The sequence below is a fragment of the Acipenser ruthenus genome, chromosome 23 (assembly GCF_902713425.1).
Source record: "Acipenser ruthenus chromosome 23, fAciRut3.2 maternal haplotype, whole genome shotgun sequence".
Classification (NCBI taxonomy): Eukaryota; Metazoa; Chordata; class Actinopteri; order Acipenseriformes; family Acipenseridae; genus Acipenser; species Acipenser ruthenus.
In genome coordinates, this window is record NC_081211.1 from 16,444,670 (window position 1) to 16,471,971 (window position 27,302).

The following is a 27,302-nucleotide window of genomic DNA, read 5'->3' on the forward strand; positions in this document are numbered from 1 at the left end:
CATGGGAGTAATTGTATATTGTTAATAATAATAATAATAATAATAATAATAATAATAATAATAATAATAATAATAATAATGGACTGGAGTAAATGCTTTCATAGTTTTAACCTCTGACCATATCAATGATATAGACCAGATTATGGTAGTGGTGCACAGCTGTTATCTATTATTCTTTCAATCAAATGTCTTTAAAAATAAATCCTATTTTTAATTTGAATAGCAATCAAGAATAATCACGCTGGCCATCAGCAGTTGTAACATTTGTGTGCCAGCAATGTTGTTAAAACAAACCAATATGTTTAGATCATTTGAAAAATGTTAATCAGACAATACGGCTTTTAGTTAACTAAAATATTTCTAAGCCTATGTCATTGCACACCCTGATGGTCTCTGCTACTTCACATGTTAATATCTCATAAACCACATGAGAAGCCATCTTCCTAGTTTCAATGTTACCATCACAATCTAAAGGTACTGTTCACTTCCATTTGTGACCTAAAACATCTGAACTATTGTAGTCATGGACTTGTGGTTGGGTGATGTAGTCAAGTTTGATCATTGGTATTTTACAAGAAAATGTACCCTTTAGTGGTAGTCATTTTACAACACTGCCACGGCAAAAGATTCATATGGCAAAAACAATTGAGATGGTGTCTTCATATTTACAGGGTTTGATAAAACCAATATACTACATGTATTGAACATGACAATAAAATATAGTGAGGTCATCTTTGCAGTCAAATTGTAATGAATGACCCCTACTGGCTGAATAGGCACATTGTATGTGTACATAAAAGACATGACTACAAACTTGCTGGTAAACTTTCTTATGTTCTCGTTTCGGCTGCCTCTTGTTCTGCTGCTTCTTGTAATTGCTATAGGAATTTCATACCAGCATCTACATACAGCAGGTATATGTAATTTATGTACAACCAAATATATGTACAACCAAAATGACATCTAAAACCATACAACTTTCACAGATGCTTACTGTTCATATTGTAAGACTGCCGAGACTTTGTGTGGGTTTGTAAATAAAGACCATTCCAGATACTGTCTCCAGGAAGGTGATTTTTAATCACAGTCCAACATTACAGACATTCCACATTAAACTCACGGACCGTTCTCTCGCTGCATAACTTGAGCACACCACCACAAGACACGCACTCGCTTTTTCTTTTTGTTTCCCCTAGCGGAACTGAGCTCCCCCCAAAACATTCCCCCTAGGAACACTATATCACAAACTCTTATTGATTTACTTTTAACAATAGTTAACAATAAATGTTATTTAGACTTTCTAATTATTAAAACTAATACCCCTTGATTAACCATTTAAATATAACCTATAACTGTTACAATATCAATAGCATTAGCAACATTTAAATGAATTTAACCAACCAATGGGTGTTATATAAAACAAAATAAAAAAAAAAAAAAGATATCAAAATATTTTGAAACAAATATTCATGGAAAGCTTTGTTAAGGTTCATTCAATCCGAGGAGCCTTTATTTGGTCTGCCACTCTGCTAAAGAAAGTTTTGGGCTGGTTTCACAGACTTTGATTAGCACCCATCTTGGACTACCCAGTGTAACGTTAGGTAGATCTGTGGTAATCAGTTTTATGACAATTGGATTTCTTCTGAAGAAAATGGTGAAGATGAGTCTCTTGCTTGACAGTGGCTTTGATGCATTTAAACTGGATGATGTGTGAGAGATGAGGTTTATGATAACTCATAAAAGGCTGATTATCTCAATAAATTACAAGCAAACTGCTTCCATAGCTGTTGATAGAGTTTTTTTTGACTTTTAGAGATGATGCGTCTACAGTTACTTTTTAATGCCTTAATAATTAAATAAAATGCTGATTGTTATAATGAAATAAAATGCTGATTGCTATAATTAAATAAAATGCTGATTGCTATAATTAAATGAAATGCTGATTGTTAATAATGTTGAATTAATGCACCTGTGACGTGGCATTGGCCATTTCTATTTAAATTGTCTTTGAAAATGTTACTAAATTTGAATCTTCATGTTTTAACCTACCTATGGGTATTGTACGATAATCATCTAGCGGACTGTTTCTGTCATTTTAAGGTCTGGCACCCACCCACCATTTGTTTATTTAAAAGAAATGAAGACATAACTTTTAGCTTAAGTTCCAATACATTGTTTTAATTGCATTTGCTAAGTGGGATGAAAATAAAAGTTCCCCCAGTGGAGGATTCACACATCATAGGTTTCATTAACCACACTAAGCCAAGTTACACAATTAATTACTTTTACCCACTTAGGTGTTAAACTTCCACTGGGGGACGTTTGCACTGTACCCGATCTTTTATTCCATTACAGACAGAAACACAATACAATACCACCGGCAGCTCTGTGGTCAGCACCTTGTATTTAAACCTGCTCTGCAGACTGCAAGACCAAACTCAAACTCAGCTTTCACACAGAAGGAAGTGACACAACAAATAGCAATGGTCTGCAGAGTGATTCTTCTTGCACTGCTCACAGTATGCATAGCATCTGCGGTAGATGGTAAGCACAGATCTCTCTTCTACTTTCTCATATTTACAAGCAGGCGGGTTATTCTGATAGAAAATGCATTCAATGCAACAACTTGAGAAGTGTAACCCTTTTTAATTAGAGAAGAATGCAGGCAGACAGTTTGTGATTCTAACTGTAAACTGCTCGGAGAGTTTTCATACATGCATGAGACTTGAGTTTATATTAACTTAGTTCTTTAGATGAAGATACTTTTGGAGTGATTTATATTTTCACAAGGCTGGTTTAATGCCTTCAAATGGTAGGACAGTGAACCAATCTGCTATATTGAACAACTAAGGCAATATAAGACATGCACTTTTTGTAAAATCGGGCTGAAAGTCAGAAAGACCTAATCATTTGCAAGACAAAGGTCCCAACATCTACAGATCTCAGTGCTTTATGTGTACTTCAGGTGTTGCAGCGGGGGTATTTTGTGTAGTAGGAACAATGCAGTTTGAGGAGAAACAGAAATATCAGCGGAGCAAAATCACTGTAACAAAACGAAAAGAAGTTTGAAATTGGACGCAAGCTGGATCCTGCAAAAACCTGGTTAATAAATAAATAGTTCATATGTAACTATTTTGAGAGGCTATTGGTCTTTGACTATTTAGAGTGAAGATCTGCTCTATTGAAGGCAGGTCTTCAATCAGCGATTTACTTTAGTTAATGAACTGGTATACCAGCTTACTACCATTTTAACAAAGTGTTTCATGATAACACTTTGCGCAGTGTCTCTAATTGCATGTATGATGTACACCATTATTGCACTCTTAACAATTACAGTACATTGTCCATACACGCTGCCAAACTCGATATTGTAATTAAACATGCAGCTGTACTGAAGCTACACTGTGCTCTTACAGTGCAGGTGTAATGTTAAGTGTTAGAGATTTTTATAGTTCATTTTGTGACTTGTTTATCATTGACTTGACTAAAGCATTTGTCAGTAAAGCAGATCTCAAATATTTTCAGCAGGGAAATACTTTTACTGTACCTTCAGTGTCCAGCTGCTTGGGTTGGCATAACCTTAAATGTATTTTTTCCCAATGACCTGTGCTGATCATTTCTAAATCTTGAAATTCACAGTTTCAGGGCACAGTGGTTCTCGATGCTTGTGCCGCACCGTAAAGGAAGGTCTTCCTGTCAGACGTATAACCAAAGTTGAAATTATTCCTCGGAGCAGCTCCTGTGACATTATTGAGATCATGTAAGTATGGCAATAGTTCTATTAGTTCATTTAGAATTTGCAGTTTGTTACATACAGGACATTGATGTACAACAGCCCTGTTTTGTACGTTATCTCTGAAAACTATATTTATTATTTATTATAATATACTATATGTATTTATTATATAACAACATACAACTGAGATCAAACCATTTCTGTGCTAAAACAAGTTTGGAAAGGGTAATACACCCCTACTATTGGAAATAGTCCCAGTTTACAGATTTGGATCACAGAGTGGCAAACTTGTGGCTGTAATTTATGAAATTAATGAACTTCCATCAGGTGGCACTCATTTTACGTGGATTGTGTGAAAACTGATACATGCGTATTGTAAATGAGGCTTTTACTGTCTCTCTCTACAGTGCTACCTTGAAAAATGGGATTCAGGTGTGTTTGAATCCAGAGGCTCCAAGAGTGCAAAAAGCCCTCGGCCAGCTGATGGAAAGGTACGTTGCAGTCGTTGGTTTTTAAGACTCATTCTTGTTATGCACCGTGCTGGGGAGTAATGCATTACATGTAAATCGTTACTGTAATAAAGTAACAATGAGGTAACGGATTACATTTTATGTGAAAAAATAATGTACTTTTTACATAAAAGAAGACTACAGTTAATGCATAAAATCAGAACGCACTTCATCAGTGCAAGTCAAACCTTGAACGTGCTTTTCATATCATCTTGCTAAATAAATGTCGTGTCAGAGGAGGAAACGAGTGGGTTTGATAGCTTGTTATCTAAGAAGTAACTATTATAAGCATTATAACTGTTACAAAACTGACACTAAAAATAGTTGTTTAATGATATGAACAAATAATGTTGTTGGCACAGTATCACTTTTAAGTGATAGTGTTGTTTTATTCTTTCAAAGAATGGTAGAACACAGAATAAATGACAAGGGGTTTCTAATTAACCACAGTTCCTTTAACCTAAGGAGAAAGTCAAACTGTTCTTTAAATGTGTAATGAAGATCTTCAGAATATATTGTTTGTCCCTTTTCTGATTATTTTACCTAAATTGTGTTTGACAGAAACAGCTCCAAACCAAATCCAACTATCTGAAAGTCTTCACTGAGATCCCAATGAAGATTCAACGGAAGAGGCACCTTGATTATTCCACAGCTACCTTCATTTAAAAAAAAAAAAAAAAACTAATATATTTAATTAATTGAAGTTAAAAGAATTGAGTAATATATCTTTAAATATATTACTTTAAATATATATATATATATATATATATATATATATACACACACACACAAGTTTGCCTTTGTTTTGTTTTCTCTGTGTGCACTATAGGCCTATATAGTGTATGCAAAGCTTGCTTACTGCCTTCAAATAAAGTTTTAAAACTGAACATTCTGTTACAGATTGTGTATTTTTCTTAATTTAGACACTGTCATCTACTGGCTAAATAGTGAAAATCATTATAAAATGAAACAGTTTATTTGACAAAAGAAATAGCCTACAGTAGAGATGTTAAATTCGATTTCTCAGGAATTACAAAATAAGACAAAGGCTACTTGTATTATCTAATGGGAGTCAGAGAATTCCATGACTAACCTCTGTTCTGAAAAACCTGAATTATACAGTTATTTTTATTATTAGTTTATTTAGCAGACGCCTTTATCCAAGGGGACTTACAGAGACTAGGGTGTGTGAACTATGCATCAATTGCAGAGTCACTTACAAATACGTCTCACCCGAAAGACAGAGCACAAGGAGGTTAAGTGACTTGATAAGGGTCACACAATGAGTCAGTGGCTGAGGTGGGATTTGAACCAGGGACCTGCTGGTTATAAGCCCTTTTCTTTAACCTCTGGACCACACAGCCTCCTCTCAGTTAACCTGAGAAACAATCAAATTACTAAATATATGCTACTGTATAGATTAGATTAGATAGATTAGAATGAATAGATAGATAGATAGACAGACACACACACCCCAAGAGAAAGACCTTGGTGTTGTAATAGACTCATCACTGTCAGCAACCAGGCAGTGCAGGGAAGCAATCAAAAAAGGAAATCAGAATGCTTGGGTATATAGCCAAAGGTGTAGAGTACAAATCCAAGGAGGTTGCATAATGCACTGGTGAGAACACACATGGAATACGGGGTCTAATTCTGGTCAGCACAGTACTGAAGGGACATTGTGGCCCTGAACAGAGTCCAGCAAAGAGCAACCACACTAATCCCAGATCTTAAAGGAATTGGCTTTGAAGATAGGCTGAAGGAACTCAATCTATTTAGCCCAGAACAGAGGCTTTCCACCAGCGGCACTTCTAAGGGTCACAGGGGGTACGCAGGACAACTCAGGAATGGAAAAAATGTCAATGAAAATAATGATCTTGAATTGATTTAACAGTATTATACAGTAGTATATCTAAACCACTGTGCATAAATATTTCATTTTTGTTTAGCAGCTCAAAGGTTACAGTCTGACTATAGTTTGGAAATGACCGTCCACCTCTACGCAGGTGTGATTTGGATTGAGCCGGTTGGCACTCGGATATTAGGAGCAGCTGCTTGAATTTATTTTTGGTGTTTGACAAAGTACATCCTGATCAAAAAATGATACATTTCTTACTTGCAAAAGAAAAAAGAAGGAAGAAAACACAAAAGTGTCTAGAGAAAGTGCAAAGCAAGAAAGTTATACCGAGTTCCATGGGTAAGTTTTATGTTGGCTTGAATATCACTGTTAGTTATTAGTTTAAGGTGAATGTTGTAAATATTTTAAAATGGCACACAATTATAGATGAAGTAAAACTTAAAGTGATAAATATTTACAGTGCAGACATTTTGGGATTACTTATAAATTAGCCTAGAACAAAGAAGAATTAGAGGGGACATGATTAAAGTCTTTAAAATCTTAAAAAGGCATTGACCTAAACTGAACCAATACTTTAAACACGGTACACAAACCAGGGCATAGTTGGAAATTAAGTGGATAGACTTGGGTCAGAGGGAAGAAAACACTTCAGAGTAGTGAGGGCATGGAATGGGCTACCTAGTCATTTGTACATGTTCTTATCTTAAATCAGATAGCAAACTACAATTAAGGTAAACATTGCACTGGTAGACCATCAAAGAATGTGCTTATCACATCTTCGAGGTGTTTCAGTTCCAGGATATGGATCCTCTAATGGGTCTTGAAAAAGAAACTAGCTACCTGTATTAACTGCAGCGCGTTCAAACAAATCTTTAAATATTTACCAATAGACAGCTTATGATAACATGGTGATTTAGAAGGAACATTTATGAAGGTTTCCACATGCCACCTTGAAGGAGGAAAATAAAGATTCACTACACAAAGGTTGAAACAGATATATAATTTATTGTTCAACCATAAGTAGGAAAATACATAGGTGTAAAAGAAACAAGCTGACCCTATATAAACATAAAACTAGTTTAAAGATAACCAGGAAAACTGTTAAAGATAACAGTAGATTGAAAATCCCTTGTTTACCATTAGGAACCTAAAGTTCCTAATATTCATTTAAAAACAGCTGCCTTTTTTGATGTAACATTCTTTTAAACGTTGTGTGTTTTTGCTGGTTTTTCACAAATGGTAAACAAGAGTTGGTCCAGTGCATTACATAGTGGAACATATGTATTCGTCAGCCAGCTGTAGATATGCAATCCTGATCATTTACACTACTATCACTACTTGCAAACAGGAGGTGGCAATCATAGATTTACACAAAGCTTAGGAATGGAAATTAAAAACTGCTGTTCATTTCTGCAAAATGGGACTGGATCAGGGCTGTCAACAACAAAATATCCAAAATGAAGTTATTGCCAAGTTTTCAACTCTAAACAAATGGAAAGATGATTCTAATTTTGCAAGCAAAACAAGGACTTTCAGAAATGCAAATCACTTCTAAATCTGATCACGGCTATGACTCCTCAAAAAAAAAAGTACATAAAGATGCAACAGATTCATCTGGGTAAGTGTGCTACTAAAATAACCTTTTGCACTTTCAGGAATATATACAACATCCTGGAAAAAAAAGTGCTGTACCACCCCCTGCTGGTTTGTGGTGCTTTGGGGTGGGACATTCCTTTGTAAATATCTTGGTATCCCTGACTAGATACTAGTCTGCTCTTTCATATATGAAAATTACTTTAAAGAGCAAGCAGTCACACAAGAGCAGTGGTACCCCAAAATGTTACACATTTTCTAGAAATACTGATCGACTGTGGGAGGAAAAAGTTGTGCCCTTTCCCCACTCAGACCCCTTCTTTACTTAACATTTTGGTACTCTGAATAGATCATTGTTCCCTCATCAAATGGAGATCAATCAATAAAACATTATGCATTTACCAGCTGAGATATTTATTCTTGACTTTACCCCAGAAATACAAGGTTTTTACAGTGTTAACTGCCAAGACTGGTCTATTTTATTGGTCTAAAATGCAATGGGTCTAAATACCCCTGGTGTTCTCACAAGGAGGGATATATACCTCGTTATCACGCCCCCTTACAATTGGAAAAAAACAACATGAGAAATATCCCACTCAGTAATAACTGGTCATATTTTGGGTGAAACTACTTTTTTGTCTTGCTTAAAAAGCTGATATTTAAATAATTGCTTAAATTAAATAAAAGGGTTACGATTATTTCTTAAGGGACACCACGATCTTTAGAATGCTAGGGAGGAGTCTTAGTGGAATTGCTGGACAGTGAATGCCCCGGCTCCAGTTGCTCGTCATGCTTACAACAGTAAATGGATAAGAGTTTAGGTTACCACTGCTCTTCAAAGACAGCTATTTCATGATCACCATCCCTCTGGATCGGTTTCCAGATGCAATGCAACCACAAAAGAAGTTACTAATATTGACACCACTTGAAGGGCTGCTTCTTCTAAAGCATTAACCATGGATGTGTGGAAAAACTAAACCCAGTAATTTACACCACCAGCTGGGGCTAAAGAGACATGCGAAACAAACTAAAGCTACAAATCTTGAGATTATTTGGTAAAAAAATGAAACTCTTTAAAAACAAACAAAAAAAAAGGAGGGGAACATAACCTGATTTATGCCCTGCTAATATAAAATTGTAACCACAGTGTTAGCAGCAATAAAAATCTATAATTCAGACTGCTAACAAATCTCTAAAGAAGTCAGAATTTATATATATATATATATATATATATATATATATATATATATATATATATATATATATATAAAGAGAAACACACATTACTATTGTATATCATGACACATTAACAGCACAATGTTTAAGAAAGGAAACAGGAGTAAACACCTTTTATTCACACTTTACAAAAGAAACTACGTATTTAATCTACTACAATACTACCAGCGTTTTAAAGTACTAATTACAAACTGGACATGTTTGCACAAAAAAAATATATATACTGTGTAATTGCAGGTCCCAGACAAGGACTTCAGATCAAAATGTTTCTGTAAAAGTTGCTAAAATTTAAATGCAAGTTTGAGCATTTTTAATTTATTTTCTTAAAAACTTGAATAGAAATAGGAAGATAAATTTTCAGGTGTAGCTGCACAATTGATCTACATTAAGTGCTTGTCAATTGTTCTTCATTCAGTGCAGCAATTCATGGCTGCAATTTGTAATTCATACAAAATGTATGACTTCCTAGATCAGTGGTTCCCAACCCTGGTCCTAGGGACTCTGTGTCTGCTGGCTTTCATTCCAACTGAGCTCTCAATTACTTAACTAGACTCTTAATTAAACAGATAATTTGCTTAATTATACATTTGTAATTGTTTTCAGGTCTTAAAACAGGTTACTGAGTTTAAGTTATAAAATGTTATAGCTAACTTAAAATCTGTAAATGATCAGTTCAATTAAGGATCTAGTTAAGTAATTGAGTGCTCAGTTGGAATGAAAACCAGCAGACACAGGTGGTCCCCAGGACCAGGGTTGGGAACCACTGTCCTAAAATCACACTGACCACCATATCCTGTTCTTTTGATTCCCTGCCTGCAGATGAAACAAAACAAGCTAGACCAGGCTATAGCTCATTGAGAAAGCCTCCCCTTTTTTAAAAAAAAACAAAAACAAAAAAAACACACCTTATACAGAAAGCACTGCAACAGCTAACCTAGAAGATCTTTACACTTGGCTTAATGTGAATATACTACAGATGGCACCATACACAAATAGAATATATAGCAATGTCCTAGCTTAACAGAAGAGCATGGTTTGGTCACTATGAATATAGAATTATCTTTAATATTTGCATGGGTGATTAGTCTGTTGGGGGTCGGATGGGGGGTTGTTACGCTGCTGAAAAACTAAATTTTAAAAGCCCAAGAATGTTAAGATCAGAGCACACAATGAATGACAAAAAGGTATCACATGATTAATGTTCCTTAATGAAAAACAGATTCAAAAGCACTGTGCAAAAGAGATGAAAGCAGTGCCAAGGACCGGCAGGTGTAAAATTTCATTTGCCGTTCTCTACCTGATCAATATGGTATTCAAGAATCCATGAGAACAAAAATGCCACAGCTTATACAAAAGTCTTCATAAAATCTTCACAAATGCGTACAGTATTTAAAAAAAAAAAAAAAATATCTGAAAAGAGGTTGTACAGGTATTCTCTGCTTGCACAGGCGGTGCTGTTTGAGAACGAGAGGCACATTTTTTTTTTTCATTTATTTATTAACTTTTTATTTATTTATTTATTTAAAAAAGAGTGTGATCCTATCAAATTGATTTTCCCCAGCAGCTCAAATTGTATTTGTTCCCTCCCTCAATTTGTTTTGCAGACAGGTCAGAAATCAACTTAATCTTAACAGTCCTTAAGAGGATATGTCAGAATAAAATATTGTGCACCACAATACAGGGCATTCAAGGTCATGATTTTTTCCTCCATGTGGCCAAGCAGAGAATGCAGAAAAGCAAGTTCAATACAACTGAAATAGGGAGAGGGAATATACAAAAAACAGGAGCTGCATAATTAAGGGGCTAGAAAGCTGTTTTAAGGACTAGACAAAGTGGATTTGAAAAAAGCTTTTCTAGAAATTAATTTAAAATAAGCAATGTTCTCAAAATAAAATGTGGTACATACGGGCAATATAACCCAGAACAGTGCAAATATTAGCAGAGAACACTTGTTAACGTCTTTACAAGCTGGTAATTTTCTTTTAATTACAAATGAAACAGATAAAAATGTAGCCTTAGTTTACAATACAATCACAATCATTTTTCCAAATTTTAAATTTCTTTTAAAGTACAAAAATGCCATTAATATTGTCTTTTGTGGTTCATATACAATCATTAAAGGCTAAATCCAAATTCTATTTTATACAAACACTTTTCTGTAAAAACCTTGGGAGTGAAGTATGGAAAGAACTGTTTAAAGATTGCTACTACTGGCCTCAAAATAGTAGTGCTACAGATTTCATATGTCAAATCTATACTCTGAGGCTTAAAACTGTATATTACTGTATGAAAACAAGGTGGTAAACAGCAAGAAACCAAAAGGTGGGTGCTAAAAAAACACCCCAACCTTTCAGCTCATATAACAGTATACAAAGTATTAAGGGGCTCATAACTACGTTGTGCTGAATAGCAGACTTATTAAACTTTTTAAAACAGATGAAAAAAAATAAATAGAAAAAAAAACATCCCTGTTGGCCATACCTCACTCCTCTATATTTTGATTTTACAAGTTAGTTTACAAGATGGTTCAGGGGATACCATGCCCTCTGAAAGGTTAGCAACTACCTCCTGCCAGGAAGATGAATTCCATTGACAGGAGTCACATAGGGCAGTATAAGCTCCAGTTGTGCAAAAAGAGAGAAGTGGTCAGAAGGGATGTGCGGGTGCGGACAGCCACTGATATTGTTCTCAATAAGCCAGTGAGGGTCCAGTGGCCCGAGGATGCCCAACACATTAAGCAGAGGCTTGGAGTAAAAGATGTAGTCGATAACACCCTGGAACAAAACAAAATGAAATTCTTCATTAAATACTGCATCCAACGTGACCATTATTTTATAAATGCTTATAAACCCAACTGTATAAATGGGTAATTTTATGTAAAAATAATGTGTAAAAAATTGTAATTGTACGTAAAAAAATAATGTAATTGTATGTAAAAAATAATGTGATATCTTTTAACAATTGTAAGTCACCCTGGATAAGGGGATCTGCTAAGAAATAAATAAGAATATCCCATCATAATGAATATTGATCCTTGAAATAAAATTAGTGCTAGGTTTCCATCTGCACCATGAAACCAATAAAACTTGGGAGCTACAGGCTTTTCAGTCAGTTGCAATTCACCTAGAAGTTTAAATAAAAAAAAGGGCAAATATTGATGTCCTAACTGTCGTTATCTGAAGCCCACAGTCCAAACTGGGCCCTACGAAATCAGTTCGACTTTGTTCTGCTGCTCATTAAGCCATGATGTTTGCAACACTTTCAAAATCAGTCCAGGTGATAGATGGAAACACTACATCTTAAAAAACAGACATCAATTAAATCGGTATCTGCAAACTAAGCTGTTGCAGCCAGTTTTGGATACCTTTGAGAAGCACAGAATACATTTACCCTGGTGTTATTATTATTATTATTCATTTCTTAGCCGACGCCCTTATCCAAGGCAACTTTCAATTGTTACAAGATATCACATTATTTTTACATACAATTACCTATTTACAGTTGGGTTTTTACTGGAGCAATCTAGATAAAGTACCTTGCTCAAGGGTACAGTAGCAGTGTCCCCCACCAGGGATTGAACCCACGACCCTCCGGTCAAGAGTCCAGAGCCCTAACCACTACTCCACACTGCTGCCCACTACTTCATTGCCTGCGCTTCTTGATGAATACCAGCCTCCCAAAATGAAGGCAAGCAACTAACATTTTCACATTATTCATTAAACAAAATTAGCACATTAGGCGACGCGCCACATCACAACTCACCTTGAAGTCGAAAGTGTAGTTAGTGTAAGGCATAAGGCCATTCTCATAGGCACTCTTCAGCTTAAAGCCATGAGTTATCCTTCCATTTGAAGTTCCATTCTTCCCATTGCAGTTGAAGTTGGTCAGACTGTCGCTGTACCGCTTGTCTTTAAAATCCTTGTGAGTTGTGTCAACCCCTCCAGTGCTGAGGTATTCCACAACACCTAAAACAAAAAACAAGATAGAAATGATAGAAATGACCCTCCTTCCTTATTGATATGTTTCTGGGCACCATATGCAAACATGTGGATATCCATAAATTCAACAGCTTTCAGTAGTAATGCTGTTTGTCTCAAGGATTTGCCATCTTGCAGTAAACATGAACAATCCCAGGGAGAGTATAATGTCTGCAGCTGTCAAGATTTCTACTCCTTGCAGGCCAATCAATTATCATCAGCAAATCAGACGCTGGAGTTGTGCAGCCCTGCCTCTCCTGCAGTTGCACTTTAATGAAAATGCATCTCAGATTAAAGTTTTACTGGATCCGAACAATGATAAATGTCATTTTTACATACAAAATGTCCAAGAGTTCTCAATCTTGAGAACTCCTACACTTAATTATTTCCATCACCAGTGAAATAGTAAATTATAAAGATATTAGAGAAACAACCTACTAAAGATTGTATAAACACCAGGTCTTACCAGAGTCCGGCAGGGAGTTGAGATCAGCACAGAGTACAAGTGGGATGGCGTTTGCTTCCCCGGAAACCGATGACAATTTTAGACTGCGAGAAGCCTTGTCAATAATGTTTTTGACCTCAGAGAGGAACATCATGGTCTGAACCAACTTGACATCAGGGTATTCTGGATCCCAATGCATGTGTGCATTAGCCACAAGGATTAACTGCTTTTCCATACCGTGAAGGGACTTCCCAGCTATGGTGAAAAACACAACATTATTCTATACAGATCACATTTAAAAAACATGGAGCACCATGCACTAAAAAACTAAAATAATTCAGTGGTCTCCCACAGTTTAAACACTGATCACTGCAGCAATTTTGCCAACAACTTGTAAGAATTAAAGGGTTAATGAGTGTCCCCTCCTCTAAAAACTCTGCTCCCCGATTTGCTGACCACAGAGCATCACCACCTTTAAAAAATATGCAACTGGTGTTCAGTTTCCTTGGTTGTCTTCGTAGCAGCAACAAAGACATCTGTGGAGAGGCTAACTGGCAGAGTAAAGGAGGGTGTCATTACAGTCTGTCTGATCAGTTTACAGTTTTATATTTTGTTATGGAAACTAAAGTGTTATCAGACGAAGCACCCGTAATATTTCTGCAGATCAGGAATTACAGGAATGTACTGAGCACCAATAACGCTGCACAGGTAAACACAAGCAAGTAACCACAACCAGGCTTTCATTCCACTTTTCTGGCAGATTAGAGAGTTTGAAATAATAATAAATCTGAAATAAGCAATCATATTGAAGACTCACAAAATAATGCTCCAAAACTAATTTTTTTTTGTTTTAACACAGATACCATAGACACGTCAAAGTAAAATAAAAATTTAAAGTAAAAACTAGAAAAAAAAAAGAATATTATAATATTCAAAATTGATGAGCGAGGAGGCGGTCATTCCGCCCACCAATGCTCGCTCGGGTCCCAATAGCCGATTTATCCAAGAAACAAAAAAAGGGACTGTTTTGCAAAAGGACACATTCATAAAAAAAAAATTGTAGTTTAATATAAATATTGAGAAGTTACATTTAAAAAAATAAATGGATCCACTTAATTTTCCCTTTAACTCTGGGATGCAGTGTTATCCCATCACAACTGCAGGATTGCCTAATTTAACACCACGAGTTCAAGCGAGACTTACATGACATTTCCATGAGCTCTTTCCGCAGCTCTAACAATGCTGCCACGCCAATGTTGTCCTTTGTCATCACTCTGTTCAGCATGGCTTCTGAACCCTCCGAGTTTGCCATGGCCAGCTGGTTGAACTCAACAGTGTGTTTTTGGATCAAATTAAATCTGTAAAAGTAGTCATTTATTCAGTTTAATACACAGTTATGTTTGATTTGCAGAGTGGGAAAAAAAAAAAAAAAAAAAAAAAAAAGAGGGCGCTTGTGTCAAAGGTTAAAAAATAAAATAATGTAGACACCAAAGAACTTTTTGCAGTATTCATATGTACTTACTTATCCGATTTGTAAAATATTGCACACCCATCCACATGCTTCCTGTCGGACTCGGACATGGTCCTGGCTCGGGATTTGGGACTGAAGAACCCATCATAGCCTTGCTCCTTGAGCTCCACCAGAAAATAGGTGAAGAACTGCTCTGTTTCAACTTCCTGTAAGAGAACACAGTATTTTAATTGGATATGGGTGTTATTTGGAACTATAACAAGGCACCTCCAGATTATCTGTAAGTGGCATCTTGGGATTTATTTTTATTTGCACGACAACAGTAATCAAAAGTGACAGAGATCTGCATCATTTTGTCAAACAACAATGCGGCTGTGAAACATTTCATTTTGGAACTTGCGAAATCAAACAATATAGTTGTAAGGATGGGTCAGTGTAGTCAAATACATGATTACACGAAAATAAAACTATTCGAACAGCATATTACATATTCAAGTACATGAAAAAAGCATTCTATATTAGCTACTAGTTGAAGAAAACACTAACTCTTTAAAAGTGGTTGTTCTAAGCAGGTTTGTCGTTAACAGTTAAGTGAACAATTAATGTTTGTACAAGCTTTTTACCTGAAGACTTATGATGTCTGCATTACAGCTCAAAATTTCCTGCATTATTGATTTCTTTCTGTACTCCCAGTTCAGTGCCCACGATGGACAGTAGCCATACAGCTGTCGGGTAGCATATTTGTCACAAAGTACATTGTAACACATTACAGAAAACAGGGCTGGAAGGAAAAAAAAAAATAAGACATTAGACGCAAGCACCAAAAATAAATTTTGAACAAAAGCAGACTGGTTCAGACCATCTATTATTTAGATCTAGTGCTGTGCCAAATGATTATTTTGCCATCTAATATTCTAGCGATTAATGCATCAAATAATCGATTTGGAGCGTAGGACTTCCTTTTTATTTATTTACCTTTAATATCAGTATTACACCAGCTATGTCAAACAGTAAAATGGCAAGTATCCTTTTTTTATATACTTTTAGGTTGATATTAATGATTTGCATTGCTTAGCAACAACATGCTTTAAAAGCAAACCAACAATATATGCTCATTGTATACTCACCAATACAGAATTTTGCTCTTGGAATGTGCAATTAAGCACTACAGCAATAATTGTGAAAAATGTAATATAAATGAATATAATTGCGTGCAAAAAAAGTGTTTTTTTTTATCTGTTCTATGTAGCTTTAGCAAAATGCCTGTAATGTAAATTAATGAAATACAAATTTAAAAATCAAAATGTAGAACCAAGAAATCAAAAACCAAGAAAACAAAAAGCATGTTGCGTATAAAATATCGGATATTGTTTATACTTTGCTTTTTGCTACAGAACTAAAACCAAAAAAAATTTGTCCAAAGTTGGTGTGGAGGTAGCCGAGTACAGAGATATTGCAATCATGTTTCTTGCTTTTGATTATGTTATGTAAAAAAAACAAAACCAAAAAAAAACACGTTCAAACTTATGGTAACGTCCTTGTAAACAACTTTTTGTAAACATGGTTTTGCATTTAAAAAAGTCAAACAAAAAGGATCACACTGAGAGACATGAATATTCTTATTGAAGTAGAACACGTGCACCTCTTGCATCCCCTGTGTAACCACATGGTTTGTGTGATAAATATTGCTCTTGCTGTGCCATTAACAAGACATGTTCATGTAATCCTTGACGGACACCCAATTGCATTGCAAATGAAAATTGTATGTGATCTAAATCAAGCTTCCGAATCACTAAGCTCTATGAGCATCACTTGCCAATTACAAAATGAACAGAAAAGACTCGCTGCTTTAATACCTGCAGCCCGTGTTCGGTCAGGTTCTTGCAACACAATCCATGACCTTGAAGGAGGCTGCTCTGTTGGTACTGTTGGAACAGAAAACAAAGGGGTGGGTGGTTAAACAAAAAATATGTATTTCAATATTAAAATATGCATCCTTCAGTATAATCTTACCACGTGAAAGAGACACTTACTTCTTTTTGTGTTAACAGCCAAGTTATCAAGCAAGTAATTCAGTAGCCTTCGCGTTCCATCTGGTTCCTGGTATAGGTTCAAGACTTCTTGTGCAAGTGGGTTTCCTGGAGATACAAAAATACACAAATCTGTTAAATATCATACTGTTGAGTTCACTGCACAGTGGGATCATCATAATTAAATCATTCTAGCAAATGTATAGATCCCTGGTTTGGAACGTTGAAGGGAAAATTAAGTAGATCCATTTATTTCTTAAAATGCAAGTTCTACATTTAATAATGAATTAAAAGGAGTCAACTGAAATATTTTATTTTCCAAGCTCTTCCATAAATACAAAAAAGTAAAACATGGGATTAGAAAGAAATTATACCATTTTTAAAAAGTGCACTGCATCAGTACATTTCAGCAATACAGCCCTTTAGCTAGGTTCTGCTGCTACCGTGAGGGCATCACAAAAGTGAAACACAAAATCATCCATAACTACTAAACACTCACTAGTGCTGAATTTAGAAATATTAAAATTCAACAACAAACATTTCAACTAGACTTGTTTTCATATTTTCATTGAAGACACTGAAATACTTCTAGTTGCTTTTAGTTTTTCTAAACAGTACAAAATTCCCTGCAGAATCAGATTAACGTGTTTAACTGGAGGTCAAACCAGAGTGAATGAGAAGCAATACTTTGCCTAAACACATGAATTCCTCTGTAAAATGGCTTGGGCAGGACTCTGAGCCAGGCAGCCCCTCTACACAGAGATTCATTTGGCAGTCTGATGTTAGGTGTGCGATATTTAGGCGGTCAAACTGAATTAAGACTGCTGCTCTAAACTCAAACACCAGCCTACCTTTCAACCCCAGTGTTTGTAACTGAAACAGTTTTCCCAGCTCAAAAGGTAGAACCCGTAACAGGTTGTTATTTACAAGCAGTTCCCTTTAAAAAGAACAAAAAAAAAGTACATCAGTAATTTACATAGGACACAACATGCATTACAGGTATAGTTACTGTGAAAATCTACCAAATGTAAATTTCATGTCATAACTAAACCTCTTTTAGAGTCAATTAACTGTATAATGCTGTTTTCAAGGCAGAGGGGTCTCAACTGATCTAAACACTGGCTGATAATACTAACAATGTTAAATATTAAATTGGGATAAAACCCAAGATTTACAAAAATATATTAAGACACTCAAACACTGATGGATTTTTTGGATCTGTGTTCCCCATAATAAAAACCATGATGGAATTTATTACTGTATCCACTACTGTAGATCAGTTCAATAGACCCCAAAAGTCTGACAATCCAATATCAGCACTAAGAAATAAAAACTTAATAAAATAACGATGAAAATGAAACAAGTTTAATCAAATTTAGACAAGATGTGGTTTACTAAATGCAGTTGTAACTTCAAAAAGGTCACACAACCTTAATATGGCAGCCACATTAGTGCAGATGTCAAAACGTTAAACATGCAGGCTTATAAAACCCTGAAAATACAAAAGTCACCAGCGCGAATGGTTTCTAGGATATTTGTCTTGTATTACACCCACAATCAAACTTGAGCTGGAAAGTCACAGAACACATGTGTACCGAAGATGAAGCCAACATCTCCAAGTGTTCCTATCACCTGGACACCCAAAAGTCACATGACCACAATATGGCAGCCATCTTAAGTCACAAGTCAAAAAAATGTGTTAGATGTTGCCCAAGAAGTTTCCATAACACTAAAAATTGGAAGTTTCTGAGATATTAGCAAAAGAGGGGAGGTGGTGGGTTTGCTTTTATAGGCTCTGTGTCGGACCTGGTCCGACATTGCAATTTTGCCTTTCCGGTCCAACGTCGGACCCTGTCAGACATCATCAAAAAAGACACAAAAAACAGGCCGAGAGAAGCCGAAAAAAAAGGGGCGTATCTCATGAATACAAAGAGCCCCGGCATCACATAGATAACATGAAAATAAACAAATAAGATATCAGTGCCCAAAGAATATCAGACATTTGCTAAGCTTTTTTTAGATGTTACAGTAATAAAATAATGACTTGGATCGCATTATTGAGGAGTTTGGTGATAAAACAAGTGATCAGGAGATGATTTATCGGTATGCACTACTATCAAGAGGTATGTGAAAAAAACAGCGAACGAGGGGTGAGGCGGGGCTGGAGATGCAGTACTGAGTGTCCTGTTGATATGCAGTGCCTTTTAAACCTGTTTTACTGTGAAAAAAAACACTTTTAAAACAGCATGTCTAAAATAAGCTGCGCATGTGAAAATAAATTGGACCTGATGCGCCTGAGACGCTCTGAATAAATGGACCGCAAAGGGTTAATAGTGATGAGCGATTCTCACTTTTACAAGTCTATTCGATTATAGACTATTTGAAAATAATCCCGGTGACGATTATCGATTATCGATTATTCTAATAACATCATTCTTAAAGGGGGGAAAAAAGTCACAAAGGATTCTGATTACATTTTTTTTTTTTTTTTTTTATTTCTCATTAAAAACTACAATAAAACTTTAACTTTTTTCAACAGCACTTTCAAACCTACAAAACATACAGTACGCATTATATTGAAGTCTCTACTAAAGCAGCATAACCAATATATACAACTATATCACTTCACAGAAACCATTTTTAAAATCAAGAAAAGCACACACACACACACAATCTGACAAATTTGCAGAGGGACAGTCTAGACTCTAAACTGTCCCTCAGCTTCTTCCATGATAAGCACTCTTGGTCTCCATTGCCTGAAATCTTTTCTTAAGCTCTTTTAAATTCCTAACTCTCTAGGGTTGATAATGCTGCATAACAGAAAATAATAATAATAATAATAATAATAATAATAATAATAATAATAATAATAATAATAATAATAATAATAATAATAATAATAAAAAATGGCTGGCAGTTTATTAACTCCTTAAATATAACAGAATACAAGAATGGCAAACAAACAAAATATAAAAATTGTAATTAATCATTTCAAATATTTGAATAATTTGTTTCAGGTTGCCATTATTATATTACTTGTAATTTAATAATGAGTCATTATTAAATTAAACGTAATACAATAGGAAATTAAAACATTTGTTTATTATTAAAAAAAAACATTTCTTAACCTGCCTCGCTGACTAAAATAAAAGAGAAAATGACTGAACAATACCCGATACATACATACACATACAAGTGAAAGTCCCAGTAAAACAATACAATAACTTTGGGTAGCTCACTTAATACATATTTATATCACCATCCATGAACCTTCTGTTTCGAGGGTGACATGGACTGACCCTATATTTATATAATTTAATATCCACCGCTTTTCCCTTGCGGAATGAAACGTCACTGATAAGGCGATTGATAAAAGTGTAAAGAAAATAAAGTTTTTATTTATGAACTTGCATCATTTAAGGCACTCTCTCACCACCTTTCTCTGACAAGTGTTTATAACAAACAGTTCTGACACTACGCTACGCTCCCTGTATGTTTTTGTTCGTGATGCTGTTTTGTATGCATTATGGGAGCTTTAACAGGAGGGCGGGTCTCTCAAGGTGAGAGCAGCTTCAGTGGCTGCCTGACATGAACCGCTGGAATCCAGTGTCTGGGATGCGGAAGAAACTTTTATGATGAGTGACCATAAAGAAGACGTGAAGTTCTATAGTATAATAAATCAATCTTAATTGCGCAGTTTATTAAATCGCTCGAAGTCAGTGTCGGTGTTTAATAAATTGGAAATCAACTGCATTTTAGAGGAATCGTTCATCACTACCTTTTTAATTCCAGGCTACTAGCTGAATACGCTTTATAGCTAATATTAAATATATAATGTTTGTTGCATATGTCCCATAGACATAATTTCACTAAGCTTGTCTTATCCTCAAATTTCCAGGTACAATATTTCAGAAAAATGTATACTCCAAGCTAAAAAACAGCACATATTTCTGGGGGTCTAAACATTGTATTGTACAGGAGACATGCTTCCAAAACATGTTGTTGGAAAAATGAATTTGTAAAAACCTTCAGTCCAAGTTGCCCTTTTAGTTGCAGACCCTTCAGGCAGATGACAATTAAATAGGAATGCATCATCACCCCTACAACTGTTAAATGTCCAACTGACTTGACAATCACCATAAATGTACACATACATAATGAACATTTACCTGAGTGACACCATGTTTCCGAGCTCCGCTGGTAGACTCCTGATCTTATTGGAGGACAGATCCAAGTAGACCAGATTATGGAGTTTGGCAATGTCTGGCGGAATGCAGGCTAGGCAATTGTCACTGATATGCAACGCGGTCAAGTGCGTAAGTGACCACAGTGCAGTGCTTAAACTCCTTACTCTGCCTGCAAAACAAACGTTGGGTGAAATTAAGTGATTTCATGAAATTAGACAATTTTAAATGTAAATCCGTGAGGTTCAGTAAGAGCCTGTTGGATCAATTTTGCAATTATCACAGTGGAAGGGTTTATCATTTTCTTTGATAATGGCTAGATTTATTATGCTTCAATCTTTGTAAAGTAACCCCTGTGCTTTGTAGGAAAATGAATTGCTTCTATAGCATATTCATGCAGCAGATGCATTCTGTTCTCAACCACCTTCCCTTGTCCAGTTCCATGTGTTCAGTTGTAAACGGTACCCCTGCAAGCAGTGGTGGATATTGAAAGGGGTTGAAAACCTTGCCCACTGTGCTGATTATTAAATAGATTTATCAGTTGGTCTTTCTTACTATAACATGGTTTATTGTTTGGTCTATAGCTGGTGAAATTAACTAGCTGCCCTGTCTGTTTTAAACTGTAATTATCTCCACAATGACTCTTGTTGGGTAAAGGAGGCAGTGCAACCAGGTACAACCAATTCCTTCCAGTAACAGATCCATCACACTTGCCGGTAAACCCCACACTAAGTCCAGATGTTCCATCTGCGATTTCACGCTGCTTCGGCAAGTAATCAAGGTTACTGGAAAACTCAAGGAGTAGCAAGAACGATACTTTCCTGAAATCATTTTGTATTTCAGCTAAAGCAGGATCTAGACAAAGAATTCAGTGTTTAATTTAAACAGGACCTAGTCGGTGTGTAATTTGAATGGGCAGCAGCGTAGCGGTGGGGGAAAAGACTGATATTTTTGGATAAGAAATAGGGATGGGCATGTGCAAATGTTTATTCGAGTAATCGATTAGAAAATTGTTTTAAAAAGTAATACAGAATTACTAATTGTATAATCTGTCTTGTATTGCAACAGATATAAAAGGGTCTGAACAGACTCATTACCACGCTAAGCCTGTCGCTGCAACACCAACGTATTGCTAGAAATTAGGCTACGATGTTCATAATTCAGGGGTAGAACATTCCTCAAATATTGATATGTCTGGTCTGGCACATAGCTCTGAATTTTACACACCAAAGTTGCTGGTGATGCCACACTGATAGATGACTTCCAGACTGCCTGTCCTGCTTGTTGGCACGAGACACACGTCTCAAACATCCAGTGTTCCACTGCTGCATGTGGTTGAAATTCAGCAAGTCCAGCTATGCCGATTCTCATGAGATCATTCATGGCGAGACCATAGTGGGGTTTTTAATCTTTTCATTGCACTAAACTCTGTCACAGGCAGAAGTGCTTCGAGACAGAGCCAACAAAATTTCAACTAACAAGAATATTTGTAATACTCTTTGGCTTGTTTCTGAGCAGGTAGCTATATACAGCAAGTATTCTCCATTTTATTTACAGTTCATTTTAGAGCAATCCACTCACACTGCGCATGTTTTTTTTCTTCATCACTTAATTTGCTCAAAGTGTCTAATTAGTTCTGAAACTTAATTATTTCCAAACGAGCTTGTGCGTCCATAATAGGCTAGGAGTGTAACGAAGGGGCCATTCTGACCTTCGAAGGTTCGGAACACATTACCGAAGGAAGGTTCGACCCTTCAAATGGTACTAATTTGCATAATTTGCTGGTGATGAAATCACAACTATTAGTTTATATTTGATTGAATGTTATTCTTTCAGCTAATCCATTTAAATGGAATAAAACATTTACATGTAGTTAAATACATTATATAAAACAGTAATCATGTTCTTATAATTTAAATAAAAATACAAGTTGTTTATGTACATGTAATTGATGCTGCTTGCGATATATACAGTAAGCTTGCATTGCAGCAGCACCCTATTGCGGCCAATTAAAAGAACTGCAGCTGGCTTAGGCAAAACAAAGCTATATTTAATAGTTACCGTTCCAAACAGGTTGTTATCTGTCAGTCACATTTTACTACTTTAATACAAAAAATATTATTGTTATAATAATCTGAATTTACGAGCAGCTTGTCAAGTGATACCGGAGATTGGCTGTGCCTCTATGATACGAGTTTTTTTTTTCCCCCCTTTAAAAAAAATTTGGAATCCGCAATTCTTTTTCTAATTTTCTCCCCAATTTGGTAAGCCCAACTACTGTTTATTTCAACCCGGCTCACCATTGCAACCCCCGCGCCAACTCGGGAGAGACAAAGACAGACACACGCATCCTCCGAAACGTGTGCCGTCAGCCATCCACTTCTTTTCACTCTGCAGGCCTGCCATGCAGCTACCTCAGAGCTACAGCGGAGGAGGACCACACAGCTCTGGGCAACTTGCAGGTAGGCCTGGAGGTGCCTGGCCTGTCTACAGGGGTTGCTGGTGTGAGGTGAGCCGACATTTAGCACTGCACAAAAGATTCTGACACAAACCTTGTGCATAAGTCACCTGTACAATTAGGGTGTACTCAAGCACCAACACACAGCAAGCATGTCATTCTTCTGTATCAGCAAACCTTTACAAATGTCCCCTGTCCCCCACCCCACCTCATGGAGTTCCTTAAAGAAACACAGACAAAAGTAACCCTTCAAATAGAAGACATAACTGTTCATGGCCCAGGGCTCTACAAGGGAGAAGTGCCCCAGAAGAGTGCCCATCCAAATTCTTACCACTGATCTCTAACTCTGCCCAGTATGATTTCTTCCCATTGGTTGCTTCCTCAGTTGACATTATTGTGTACATCCGCCGTGGATCAGGCGGATCATATTTTTCCTTTGGCATTCCTGTGATACTACAAACAAAATACAAAATACAAGATTAATATCAAAGAAAGGATACACACACACACAGGTAGTGGACAAAAAAATGGAAACACTTCGGTAAATGAGGGACACCAAGTATATTGAAAGTAAGGGCTTCCACACAGGTGTGGCTCACGCGTTAAGCAAATAACATCCCAGCATGCTTGCTTAGGGTCATGTATAAAAATGCTGGACAGGCCTGGTTGCCTATAATTATGGCTAGCATGACTGCAAGAGGAGACCTCAGTGACTTTGAAAGAGGGGTGATTGTTGGGGCGCGTTTGGCAGGAGCTTCAGTGATCAAGGCAGCTCAACTTGCTGATGGTTTCACAAGCAACGGTGTCTAAGGTGATGTCGGCATGGAACTCCGAGGGAAAGACATCATCAGCAAAGGGCAACCGTGGACGGAAGCACATACTCCAGGATATCCGTGCATTAATTCAAAGTGCAAGGCAAAACAGGCGAGCAACTGCAGATCAATTGATTGCAAATTTCAACCTGGTGCGTGAGCAGAACTCCAGAGCGTGATAGCAAAGTGGCCCAACGCCCTATTAAGTGACTTTACATTGGTGTTTCCATTTTTTGTGTCCACTACCTGTGTGTGTGTGTAATATATGTGTGTGTAATAATATTTGTGTAAAATATTTTTTTTTATATGTATTCGGATACAAAAATCAGAAGCTCGTATTCACTAGAAATGACAAAAAGACCTTGCACTTACTTACAATCTGACCAGAAGCTGCGCTACAGTTACAAAAACGGCAAATGAAAAAGAGCTTCCTGTGATGTGAGATTAAATACATAAACAAAAAAATTCTCTACAATGTGTAATGCTGTGTAGCAGTCTGTCCTTCACAATTCCCTTTTCTACGTCAGTCAACAAATGTGCACGTTTGGTTTCAGAACGTGAATTTCAATGGTAACTATTACAGAGTTCTATCATTCAAATATGTGTAACTGCTGAGCACTGGCATAGCCAGGACATTTGAGAGCAAAAAGTAAACAAACCAGAATGTGCACAAGCATGCATAGTGATCTCTATGGAAGGCCATCTAGGACAAAAACACGTTGCGCTGCATTAGAGCGCGTCAGAATCTCATAGGACAGGAAAAAAGGAAGCAAGTCATTCTGAAATGCCTCGCTTAAACTGCCCAACTTCCTGAAAATGTTGTGTAGTGATTTTTATATAGATTGTGTATACTATCAAGGCTCAAAGTTAATGTATATGTGGTAGCATGTTACTACCCAAAACTCTTTAAATTTGCTACTATTTCTTTATGCAGCAGCATTTTTCGGATACCTTGCGCTGCAGTATATGACCGACCCTGAGTAAACACGTACAGAATTACCGGTAATAGTGTATTTATTTTATTTTTTTTACGTATATTAGTATTTCAGAAAGTGGGTAACCATTGCTAATAGCTTGTCCCGCCCCATATAATACACGCAAGGCCCGCAATGCAAATAGTATTGGAAAGTAGAGTACAAATACCTCCAGTACAGAACAAAGTGGATACAGTTTAAAAAGGTATGAAGGTTATTTTATAGACCAAAAGTAAACTGAAAAACATTACAATTTTATAAGATAACAGGCAATGACCTAACAGGATATTAACTTTATTCAGTGTCTACAAAATGCTAATTTAAATGGAGATTATTTTGTTATAATGTTAACCCTGGTTTCACCCACGCCACAAAAAATGAACACATAATAGGTAGATAATTACTTTATCAAAACTGACAAACACACACACACAACAAAAATAGCTAGCTATAAATGTTACCATGATCCATGTACACAATATTATACACACACACACGACTAACTAGTGTCACTGTTTAATAAAACAAACCCAACGTATTATTTTTTTAAAACCTTGGTTGATCCCTTATTCTGTTATTACTTCTTAGTTAATGTCTGCAAAATTGTACAGCATTTAAAAATCCAGTGAAAAGGCAGGGTGCGAGCATACATATTTATGAACAAACCAGTTAGTAACACATTGCATGAATCTTAAATGTAGCTGTACCGTGCTGGAATTAGCTTTTGCTTTCAAAACAGCTCGGTTGTGGTTGTAACCTCATAATTTATAAGGTCATACAATGCAGTATTCTACGATATTGTGGTACACGATACCTTTTTTTTCTTTAAAATCGCTTTCATTAAAAGGTGTGCATGACTTGTTAGTTACCGAAACCTCAGTCAACAACTGAAGACAGATAAGGCTAATTTCGTACCACTTAATTTGCACAGATAAAACAAAACCTAGTTAACCGTACTGATGGCATATCAGATGCTTAGGCTAGATGACAGATATGGTTGCATTCTTCTAGAACTTAAGGAAAAACTAAATATTTTTTAGACAAGGAATTGCATTAGTTCCATCACTTAGTTGAACACTTAGGTGGTTTCAATAAATACTATCTGATTTAAATACAGGTCTACTATTTTATTATTTATTTCTTAGCTGACGCCCTTATCCAGGGTGACTTGCAATTGTTACAAGATATCACATTATTTTTACATACAATTACCTAAATTGCTCCATTAAAAACCCAACTGTATAAATGGGTAAAGTACCTGGGATTGAACCCACGACCCTCCGGTCAAGAGTCCACAGCCCTAACCACTACTCCACACTGCAGCCTATGTGATAGTTTGGGTTTTATTCACAAAGATTGTTTAAATATACAGAACTTTATTTGCTGAATAAATATGGTTTACAAAAAAAAAAAAAAAAAACACACAACACATTATATCTCTCAACTAACAGGACAGCCAAGCCATTTTCCTGCAAACACACTTGGCAAAACCACATTTTCACATACCATTGTCTCCTACTCCTCAAACCCGAACTCTGTTACAAACAGGCTTTAAATAGCTTACCTAGGCTAGATAAGATTTTATTAAAATTACACCAGTTACCAATTATGGTTACAATTGGCAATTCTGGTCCACTCTTTACACACACCCCACCTGGAGACCAATGACCTCTAGTGGTCAACATGTTGGTACTGCAGCCGGAGTACCATAAATGCTTTATACAGATCCTGAATAAGGAAAAAAAAAAATGATCTTTTTAACTGAAGGTTAATATATTTACTTTCTGCCAGTCTTCCATGCACTTTACCACAAATACAAATAGATATCTATATATGACCATAACACAGGTATCTAGAGCCCAGCTGGCCTCATCTCTATAACCAGATAAAGTTTGATGCCCCCGTTCTTCTGGGTCAAACTTATTTATAATTGCACTGCACCTTCAAAATTGTATCATGATGAGAAAAGGAGTAAGGCTAGCTCGGTAACTACACTGATAAAGTCTGAGGCCCACTGCA

At 36.2% G+C, this 27,302-nt stretch overlaps 2 protein-coding genes across 3 annotated transcripts in view; one reads left to right on the top strand and one right to left on the bottom strand.

Annotated features, from left to right (window-relative positions):
- The first annotated feature begins 2,399 nt into the window (after positions 1–2,399).
- LOC117412967 (alveolar macrophage chemotactic factor-like) lies at positions 2,400–5,103 on the top strand. Its single transcript, XM_034021636.3, has 4 exons — positions 2,400–2,544; positions 3,640–3,760; positions 4,144–4,227; positions 4,807–5,103. Exons 1-4 carry the CDS (start codon positions 2,484–2,486, stop codon positions 4,835–4,837), a joined length of 297 nt encoding a protein of 98 aa, XP_033877527.1. The 5' UTR covers positions 2,400–2,483; the 3' UTR covers positions 4,838–5,103.
- A 3,913-nt stretch (positions 5,104–9,016) lies between these two features.
- LOC117412851 (CCR4-NOT transcription complex subunit 6-like) overlaps positions 9,017–27,302 on the bottom strand; it is a 31,105-nt gene continuing 12,819 nt past the window's right edge. For both annotated transcript variants that reach the window (XM_058996699.1, XM_034021437.2), the window contains exons 2-12: positions 23,829–23,950; positions 21,025–21,211; positions 17,707–17,792; positions 16,859–16,963; positions 16,682–16,750; positions 15,449–15,606; positions 14,877–15,031; positions 14,558–14,712; positions 13,376–13,609; positions 12,695–12,897; positions 9,017–11,706 (exon numbers count right to left, since the gene is read on the bottom strand). In XM_058996699.1, the coding sequence (XP_058852682.1) occupies positions 11,494–11,706; positions 12,695–12,897; positions 13,376–13,609; positions 14,558–14,712; positions 14,877–15,031; positions 15,449–15,606; positions 16,682–16,750; positions 16,859–16,963; positions 17,707–17,792; positions 21,025–21,211; positions 23,829–23,940 (1,677 nt within the window). In that variant the 5' untranslated portion in view covers positions 23,941–23,950 and the 3' untranslated portion in view covers positions 9,017–11,493. The remainder of the gene's footprint in view (positions 11,707–12,694; positions 12,898–13,375; positions 13,610–14,557; positions 14,713–14,876; positions 15,032–15,448; positions 15,607–16,681; positions 16,751–16,858; positions 16,964–17,706; positions 17,793–21,024; positions 21,212–23,828; positions 23,951–27,302) is intronic.